The following is a 9,355-nucleotide window of genomic DNA, read 5'->3' on the forward strand; positions in this document are numbered from 1 at the left end:
GGCAGAGGAGGTCCTCTGCAGGCGGCGGGGAGCCCCTCTTCACACCGTCCCTGCCCAGAGGTTAAGGAACCGCACCACCACCCCCACCTGTGTGGCCTGGGCCACCCACTCCGCAAAGTGGGCTGAGAACCAATTCCAACCCCAGGGCTGGCGTGAGGATGAACCGAGGGGACAGAACCTGAAACTTCTGATGATGCAGTGGGGTCGGGCAGGCAGGTAGGACCCTCCGTGAGGGGGATCAAGGTGAAGGCTCCTGCAGCCCCACCCCCCACCCTGGAGGCAGCGTGGCAGGGGAGGAGCCCTGGGAGCTTCTCCACAGCCTCCTCCAAGTCAGAGCGTCTGTTTCCATACCCGACAATCCGACCGTGGGGGCCAGGGGTGGGGGAGACACAGCCTGGCCTGCACGCTGGCCTCTTCTGCTCCCGCGGCATAGAGAGTAGAGGTGTAGATTCCGCAAGTAAAAATACAGGATGCCCAGTGAAATTTGAATTTCAGATAAACAGCAAGTTTTAGTGTAAGCGTGTTCCATGCCACGTTTGGGAGCTACTTATACTAAAAATGGTTTCATTCCGTATCTGAAATTCAAACTTAGTCGAGCATGGGGTGTTTTGTCTGCAGCTCCAGAGAAGTGGTCAGACGGGAAGGGCCGGAGCGGGCTGGACCAGTGGCTGGCAGCCCCAGCTGACTCCAGGGCTCGGGCAGGACGGGTGCGGCCACTGGAGGGCGCTGGTCAGACCTGGAGGCTCCTGACTGCTTGGGTGCTCGCAGGCCAACAGCACCGTGTCCGGCTGGATGCTGGGTTTATAGCACGGATGCTCTGTGCCAACAGCTGACGTTGGAAGCTGAATGCCAGGTCTAGGGCCTTCCCTGGCAGAAAACACGTGACAGTTTGGGTGCCTCTCGAGCTCCCAGGGCTCCCTCCCCTCCTGCTCTTACAGGACCTGCAGAAATCCAGACTTTGGGGCATTCTGGGTGCTGCCGGTCCCTCGGATGCTGGGACATTCTCTCTCCCACCATGACTCATTCACTGAGGCAAAAAGAGGGCTCTGGTTTTCCCAAAATACTTGGGAACCTGGGTGCATTCCTCGAAAGGAGAAAGAACCGCTTGCCAAGGATACAGGTCAGAGCTTCTGAAATCACGTACAGAATCTGTGAAAAGGTAACAGGAAGCAAGCGGAAAAGAACAAAGGAGGATTCTCCTGGGTGTTTCTGACTGCACGTGATGGCAGAGACAGAGACTCCTCACTCCATCCCCAGGGATGGGGGTTTCTTTTTTTTTGGGGGGGGGTACGCGGTCCTCTCACTGCTGTGGCCTCTCCTGTTGCAGAGCACAGGCTCCAGACGTGCAGGCCCAGCGGCCATGGCTCACGGGCCCAGCCGCTTCACGGCATGTGGGATCTTCCCGGACCGGGGCACGAACCCGTATCCCCTGCATCGGCAGGCGGACTCTCAACCACTGCGCCACCAGGGAAGCCCTCTTTTTTTTAATATTTTTATTTTATATTGGGGTATATTTGACTTACAACACTGTGTCAGTTTCAGATGTACAGCAAAGTGGTTCAGTTATACGTATACATATATCCATTCTTTTTCAGATTCTTTTCCAGTAGGGGTTATTACACAATAGCGAGTAGAGTTCCCTGTGCTATACAGTAGGTCTTCAGTGAAATGCCGGCTTCTAAATACCAGGCAGCCCTCTGCTGCTTGCTTTTGAGGGTCCAGGAGCAGCAGACCCTTGGCTGCACAGCTGGGGCGGGACGGGCAGGTCTGAGAGCCTCAGGGAGGAGCTGGGCCGGATCCTGAGGGCGCCTGGGAGGGGCGGTAGGCGGGCAGAGGTGTGGCAGGTGGGGCGGCCTCCCCCAGCGCTCCGCCCACCGCGCGGGGCTGCGGAGGCGTTTTCAGCACCTCGGCCAGCTCTCGGGCGTCGGGAGACGGCTCAGGTCTGCCTTGCAAGGGCAGGGAGACAGGCACAGAGGAGGCCCCCGACCTGCCGCCTGGAAGGACGGGCTTCCGAGCCCTTCCAGCTCCGTCTCCTCCTTCAAGGCATGTGGGGCGTCAAGGGAGGCTGTTGGGCTTGTTCTTCGGTGAGAGTAACCCCCCTGAGGTCTTGCCACTGCTGATGGGAGGCCAGTCTCTCCTTCCCGTGGCCCTTTGCCCCTAAAGCTGCACCACTGGCTGGCTTCCTGTCCCCTGCCCCCCGCCCCGGCTGTGGTTGCCCCACAGACAGACCCCACCACCCTCTCTCAGAAGACCTGCTGCAGCTCCTCCATGGCAGGTACCCCCCACGAAACATCTTTTCTGCTTATTCCCCTGATCAGTCAGGGTCCCAGCAAGACAGTGATGAGGCACTCGGCTTAGGTTAATTCCCGGGGGCAGGTGAAGGGGCTGTTCTAAGCATAGGTGCCGTGTCGGGGACCCCACGGGATATCCCCCTCCCCTGGGGCTCGTGGCTGAGCTGTTGCCACCCCAGCCTGAAGGGAGGTGGGCAGGAGTTGTGCTGGCAGAGAAGGGGCTGGGGGATACGAGCCCTTCTTCTCCCCCTCTCCCCCCCCAGTTTCCTGCTGGGCTCTGCATGGGCCAACCCAAGCTGGAGGGCGCTGGTGGACACTGGCCACACCATGCAGGGTGGGGAATGTGGAGGGAGTGCCTGCAGGGGCAGGTGGGGCACCTCTGACCCACCACTACTGGAACCTCACTATGTGCTATGTCCTCAGGGTCGAGACCACTGCTTGCTATGGGGGTGACCAAAGACAATAGGTGATGCCCCAGAGGATGCTGGGCTGACCTACAGGGCAGGGAGAGGCCAGAGGGCATGACTTTGCCGTCCTGGGCCACCTATCAGGTTTCCAGCTTCTGTGGAAGAGGCTCCCCTCCAGGATGAGCTGGGGCGGGGCTGCCCCTCCAGGGGTTCTGCGAGCACACGGGGCTGTGGGCCTTCCACGAGACCCTGTGGCTTCAAGATGCATTTTGCTGCCCACTCCGGGCCGCCCTGTGCATTGTCTGTCAGCCCCAGCAGAGGGTCAGGGCTGGGCCCCTCGTTCTCATCAGAGAGGATGCAGTAAACACCATGCATGGAATAACTCCCCCTTCCCCCATGCTTACCATCACCCGGGCTGTGGGCAGTGCCGGCCTTGCCCCCTCTCAGCTGGAGCCCTTTCTGCTGCAGTGGCCCTGGTGCCCGGGCATCTGTGGGGTTTAATGCAGGCCTGTCCTCTTTGCCCTGAAGTCCGAGGAGGACTCTGGCTAGTCTGCTCTGAGGAGCCTGGCTAGTGAACATCTGCCAGGCCAAGCCCTCAGCTCCAGCCAGCCCCGTCCACTCTGCCCCGAGCTGCCCGCTGCACCAAGCCCTCGGTCTGTCTCCCCTGCACTGCTGTGCACACCGTGAGCTTGGCTGGCTCGAAGCTTCTCTACCATGGCTTCCAAGGAGGAGAAACCTGACAGTGGTCTGCTTACGGCGAGAGGCGCTGGGGAGGATGGCTTGGCTGTCACAGGGGTGTCAGCCTGTGGGGGCACGGTCAGCCTGGGGGACCTTCAGGCTGCAGTCATGTGTCTCCCAGGGCTTCTCTCCGCATCTCATCCCCCCGTTCAAGCAAGGGCTTGGTCAGCCCCACTGGGGAGTGGACGCCGCCTGGAACTCCAGAGCTAAGGAGGCTGGCAGATCACTCCCCTCGATCAGTGTTATGGACAAGGACACCGAGGCCAGGAGGGGCAGTGGCTGCGTGGTCAGGATGCGCTGGGGCCCACGTCCCACGATGATGCTTCTGTGGCTCCCGGGGCCTCACCCTGAGTGACGTCTCCATGTCTTTCAGCTTGTGGGCTTCATCTGTGCCTGCCACGTGGCCAGCGTTGTCACCGAGGAGGAGGACGGCTGTAAGTGTGCGGCCACCAGCCTCCTGCAGAATGCTGTTAGTGACCTGCTGGCCCCATCAGGCAGTGGGGGAGGGAAAGAGAAGCTGAGGGCTGGCCACAGAGGCCTGCGACCTGGCCTCTTAAATGGGTCCCCGTGCCATGGAGGTCCTGGCCTGAGCAGAGGCAGGGGAGGCCCTGGGCTGCGGGCACCAGGGGTCAGTGCCCCCAGCTCCTCCAGTCTGAGGGCTCCTGTGCTGCGGAGCTGCCCCCCACGATCCCCACAGATGTCACAGGCGGAAGGCTGAGCTCTGACCTACAGAGGAAAGTCCCCCTGCCCTGTGCCCCCTTGCACCTTCAGGCCCAGTGCTAGCGGGGATGCATCTGAGGGGAGTTCGCACATCCCCCTCCCGTGAACCCTGTTGACGTTTCCTCTGATTTGCAGCATCAACACTCGGGTGCCCTCGCCAGCCCTGACCACCCCAGGCTCAGACGGGGTCTCGCCGGGGTGAGCCGGGGCTGGGCGCATCCAGGGGGCCCACAGCTCCTGTGGGCAGAGCCTTCCCTGGGATCTGAATAGAATTCGGAGCCTCTATTCCCAGAGGTCAGGTGGCCGTGGGGTAGGCGGTCCACGTGTCCTTCAGAGACCAGACTCAGTCCTGGACCAGCCCCCAGCTACCCTCGGTCCTGGTGCTGGGTGGCCCCAAACCATCACTCAGCCCACAGCCGGCTGGGAGGAAACAGAAGGGGCTTCCTGTATTGGTTACATTAAAACGTTTTAGGACGGGAGCCAGCACTGGGGTTCAGAAAAGTGTTAGCTTTGCCCAGCAAGCCCCGGCCGCCTATGTGCTGTGCAGACACAGCTTTGAGGCGCTGTGATTGGGACAGCCCAGCAGGGCACGGGGCAGCCCCCCGCTGAGAGCGCCAGCGTCCTTTGAAGCTTTGCACCCAGCGGGAATTCACCCTCTGCTCTCCAGTCTGGGCAGCCCACGGCCCCTCCCACCTCTGCGTCACCTCCTGAGTGTTTGCACTTGGGAATATTCTCCACTCTGCCGTCCCGTCCATTGTTTGGGTTTGTTTTATTTGGGTCTTGGTTTCTTTCAGTTGATTTCATTGGTGGATTTGACCCATTTCCTCTCTGCCATGTCAGTGAAAAGCCCTCCAGCCTCTCGTTGGAGCAGGCGTGCCTGTAAGCACGGCCGCAGAGCCTGCCCCGCTGGTCTGGCCAATCCAGGTAGCATAGCCACCAGGCTCCTCTCCTTGGGGAAACCTCACCAGGCGTCTGTCTGCCTGTCCATCCATCATCCATCTGTCTGTCCATCCCCCACTTTCCCACTTGCTCCGTGCCGGCTCTGGGCTGGGTGTGGGGTGCAGAGGCTCTGGGGCTCGGCCCCCGTGCCCAGCAGAGTCTGTGGGAGTCGGGGCTGAGGGGACGCTGAGAGGCCACCACCCAGGAGAGCGATAGAGCGATTTTCCTGGGTCTCACGGTGGCAGGATATTTGAGGAGTTGGTTTCCTACTTTTGGAGGATCAGATTTCTTCCCTCTTGAAAAGCAGTGTCCATGGCCCTGACCACCCCAGGCCTCAGTGGGGGTGCCTGGGCCACTGGCCCCCCTCCTCCGAAGCGGCCTTTGCCATGGGTCCTGGCCCACATGGATTCCTGAAAGTCGGGGTCAGCAGAGGTGGCTGTGGTCCTTCTCCTGGTAGAGCTGTGCTTCCTCCGTCTCACCCAGGCCCTCAGAGTCAAGCCTGCCCTTCAGGGCCACACCTGCGGCCATCCCTGGGGACCCTGGCCCTCTTGGTAGCCCCCCAGCCCTTCTACCCTATAAGTGAGGCCCCACGTCAGCTAAGGGCCATCAGAAGTAGCAGGCATCCAACTCCCGTGATGGAGGAGAGGCCTCGCTCAGATCCCTGAGCCAGGGCAGGATATATGGGAGTTGATGACCCGGGCACACAAGCTGGGAGAACTGGCCAGGCTGGACATGACTCTGGGCTTTCCTCCTGGCCGTGGAGCTGGGCAGCCAGAAGGACCTAGGGTGAGCCCCTCACTCCGCTCCCAGCCCCCAACGAGATGTCTGCGGCCAGAGTCAGCTCTGCAGGGACAAGGCCCCCAGCTGCCTGCGTGGGGAGCCCCAGTCCTGGCCGGGCCTCGCAGAAGCCCGGCCCCTCCCCGCGCCCTTTCCCAAAGGCCAGGAAGCCCTCCCCTTCTTGGATTTTGTCCCATTTGCTCTCCAACGGACGAGGGCACAGCAGCCCCGCTGACCGCTGACCGCGCCTTCCCTCCGCTTCTCTGCCCCTGCTCACCCCCCACCATGCCCCACAGGCCGGCCGGTGGCGTAGGTGAAGAGCACCCATCCCGCCCCCCACCCGCCCCCGCGACCTCCAGCTTCGGTGACCCATGCTGACGGTGAGGAGCCTCCAGGCAGTGGACCTTCCTGCCCCCGTGGCCTTGCAGGCACCCCCAGGGTCTGGTGACTGGACGTGAGCCAGGGTGGCAGGGCCAGCACCAGGCCAGGACGGCTGCAACTTCTAAAGAGTTTGTTGTTTCCTTTTTCTAAAAAAAAAAAAAAAAAAGACATGAGAAAAACCCTCATCCCTGGCCTCCGGTAGCACTGGGAATGCACTCCATCTACAGCAGGCCTGGGGCTGCTGGCCAAGGAGCCCCGTCCCTCAGATGCCCTCCCCAGGGCAGCCAGACCCCCGGGGGCTGCACACACCCATGCTGGGGCGGGAGGTGGGGGGCTGGCCAAGGGCCCTGCGAGACGGGGAAAGAGTGACCCCACCACGAGGGTCCAGTGAGCCCATGGTGACCTCCACCTGAGCGCGGTGGGTGTTAGGGTTAGGGCCCCAGGTGCTGCGGCCGGTGGGACCCCCGGGGTGAGGGCTGGGCTTGCCCAGGAGCCCACAAGGCAAGGGCTTCCTGGTGACAAGCAGAGGGCACTGTTCGAGCCCCTGGGATGCAACAGTCTTAGTGTATCCCAAGGTGCCCACAAGTAGAGGATAGAAAGGAACCTGCCCTCCAGACTACCTTCCCTACCATGCAGGACCTTGGGGAACAATTACAAGTTCAGTTTCAGAAGCAGCCCAAGGCTAGTCCATTCTAAAAGTCCTTAAAATGCTGAAAAGATAAGAACAAAGGAAAGGGGGAAGGGTAAGGGGTGGTGGGAATGGCCTGGAATGGGCCTGGCCTCACCTGCCCTACTGGTGAGGCCAGGGGGGGAGGGGGTGGGACAGATGCCTGGGGCAAGGTGGTGGAGAGGGGGCTGGTGGTTCTGAGACAGAGGCTGCTGCGCACCATCCAGGGAAAACCCACACTTTATTTTGACTCTTCCAAAGCACCCACACACAGGAAAGTGGCCCCCACCCCACACGCCAAGCCGCCTGCAGCTCCATCTTCCGTGCTGGACTGGTCAGTGCTGGACGCGAGCTCAGCCGTGCTCAGCAAGCCACCGAGTGGGTGCCCACATGGGGCCGGGGCTCACAGCTCCTGGTGGGGAGGAGGGCCGAAGCGGCAGCTCCAGTTGGCTTCTCCCCCCGGCTGGGGACCCTCAGCCTCCAGGGAGTTCCCTTCCCTGCCACTTCTCCCCCCGGAGGATTCTTGGAGGGACCTTGGGGCTCAGAGCCTTTGGGAACCCTGAGAAGGCCACGGCTCCTGCCCCCACATGAGCATTGGAGCGTCACGCACCCCTCCCCCACCCACCACGCATTTCCATCGGGCCTTAGATCCCAGGCTGAGATCCCCATCGCGGTCTTATGCTCAGGCAGACCCCAGCGCTTTCTCCTAACAAGGGCATCGTGCATTTCTTCACATGCCTCCGAAGACGTCCTCCCCTTGGCCTGGCTGCTGCCATGTATGCCCAGCTGGACAGGAGGAATTATCCCCCTTGACCGCTAGGAAAACCAAGGCAGAAATGCGCTTAAGCGGAGTGGTAGTGGCCCCCCAGGGTGCTGTGCTGAGAAGGATTCAGAGCAAATATCTGAGTGTCAGGGGAAGGTATGGGGTTGATTAGCAATGTCTGTCAGGATCGGCCCTGCAGCAGGATCTCAGGAGCCGGCGCTTGAGGTCACTGTCCAGGCTGAGCGCTCACCTGGCCTAGGACAAGAAGGTGCGCACGCAGCTGCGGATGGGGGCCCTGCAGATGGGGCACAGCTGCAGGCTGGGGGCGCACTCGGCACAGGCCAGGTGGCCGCAGGGCACGAAGACGATGGCCACAGCGCGGTCCAAGCACACCCTGCACGTCCGCTCCTCCCGCAGGCGCTGCAGCTGCTTCTCCACGCCGGCGTCCCGGGCTCCTGGGGCCTCGAGAGCCACCGGCACCCCCTCGGCCTGGGCTCCACCTGGGTCTCCACAGCGGGGACATGTGACATCGCCCCACACCCTGACCTCCACCATCTGTACTGGCCGATGGGGAGGCGGGCCAGACTGGGAGTGCCCGCCCCCCACCGCGGGATGCAGGAGGGCCGGCCTGGCCCCCACCCCAGGTGGGCCCTCACCCTCACCTGCCTCCCTGGTGCCTGACGACTGGGCCTCTCTGCTGGACGTGGGCAGCTCCGGCCCTGGGTGGACAGGAGCTGTGGGCAGGTAGAACAGGGGTGAGGCCCAGGTCCCCAGGGGACACGAGGCCTGGCCAGAGACAGCAGGCCACAGGTGAGCCCTAGTACCAGCCCGCTCCCCCACCCACGGTGCGCCAGGATCCCAGAGCCCACTCTCCACCAGGACGCTCGGCCCATGCAGCCCCTCGCGCCGTGGCCCTGGACGCTGCGGGCCGGGCCCCAGGGTTGGGGGGGACGGCAAGGGAAGGCTGTGCCCAGAGGCAGTGAGCAGGGAGAAGTGGGCGGGGTCCAGAGGAGAGGTGGGCGGGGTCCAGAGAGGTGGAGGTACCTCTGGCCCCTGCTGCCCGGCCCCCGTCCTCTTCCTGGAGCAGGTCGGCCACCAGCTGCGACGTGGACACGCCGGTCGGCACCCCTTGGCGGTACTTACGCTGCAGCAGCCCTTGCACCTGGCCCCGCCCGAAGCCCATCCGGAGCACGGCCTGCACTGCTGGGCACTGGCTCCAGGCGGGCCGCTGCTGGTCGCCCCCAGCATCTGCAAGGCAGGGCGAGGGGTGCTGGACCGAGGGCAGTCAGGGGCCAGGGCCTCGGGGTCCCAGCAGAGAGGCAGCGGCCTGCCACTGTGGCATGTCACCAGGGCCACCTCAACACAAGGGGCCCTGTGGCCATCACAGCCACTCCATCCATGTCCGAGTCAGGGCTCTGTTCCCAGGGCCTGTGTCAGAGGTGCCGCCACACCGGGAAGATGGAAACCTGATCACCAAAGCAGCCATGGACAGAACCCGACTACGTGCCAGGCGCTGCTCCCGGGGCGACACACAGACCCCTGTTTCATCCCAGTCGAGGCTGGCACCAGCCCCATTTCACAGCTCAGGGCACTGAGGCTCAGAGAGCACAGTCGGGACCTGAACCCTGGAGCCCCTCAGACCCTGCCCCCGCCCACCCCCCCCGCCCGGCCC

General features: G+C 62.9%; 1 protein-coding gene across 1 annotated transcript in view; it reads right to left on the reverse strand.

Annotated features, from left to right (window-relative positions):
- Positions 1–7,938: 7,938 nt before the first annotated feature.
- Positions 7,939–9,355, reverse strand: part of BIRC7 (baculoviral IAP repeat containing 7) — a 4,488-nt gene continuing 3,071 nt past the window's right edge. Inside the window, exons 5-7 of the mRNA XM_024750172.1 lie at positions 8,728–8,931; positions 8,346–8,417; positions 7,939–8,243 (exon numbers count right to left, since the gene is read on the reverse strand). Coding sequence (XP_024605940.1) covers positions 7,939–8,243; positions 8,346–8,417; positions 8,728–8,931 — 581 coding nt within the window. The remainder of the gene's footprint in view (positions 8,244–8,345; positions 8,418–8,727; positions 8,932–9,355) is intronic.

The sequence above is a fragment of the Neophocaena asiaeorientalis genome, unplaced genomic scaffold (assembly GCF_003031525.2).
Source record: "Neophocaena asiaeorientalis asiaeorientalis breed wild unplaced genomic scaffold, Neophocaena_asiaeorientalis_V1.1 scaffold606, whole genome shotgun sequence".
NCBI lineage: Eukaryota > Metazoa > Chordata > Mammalia > Artiodactyla > Phocoenidae > Neophocaena > Neophocaena asiaeorientalis.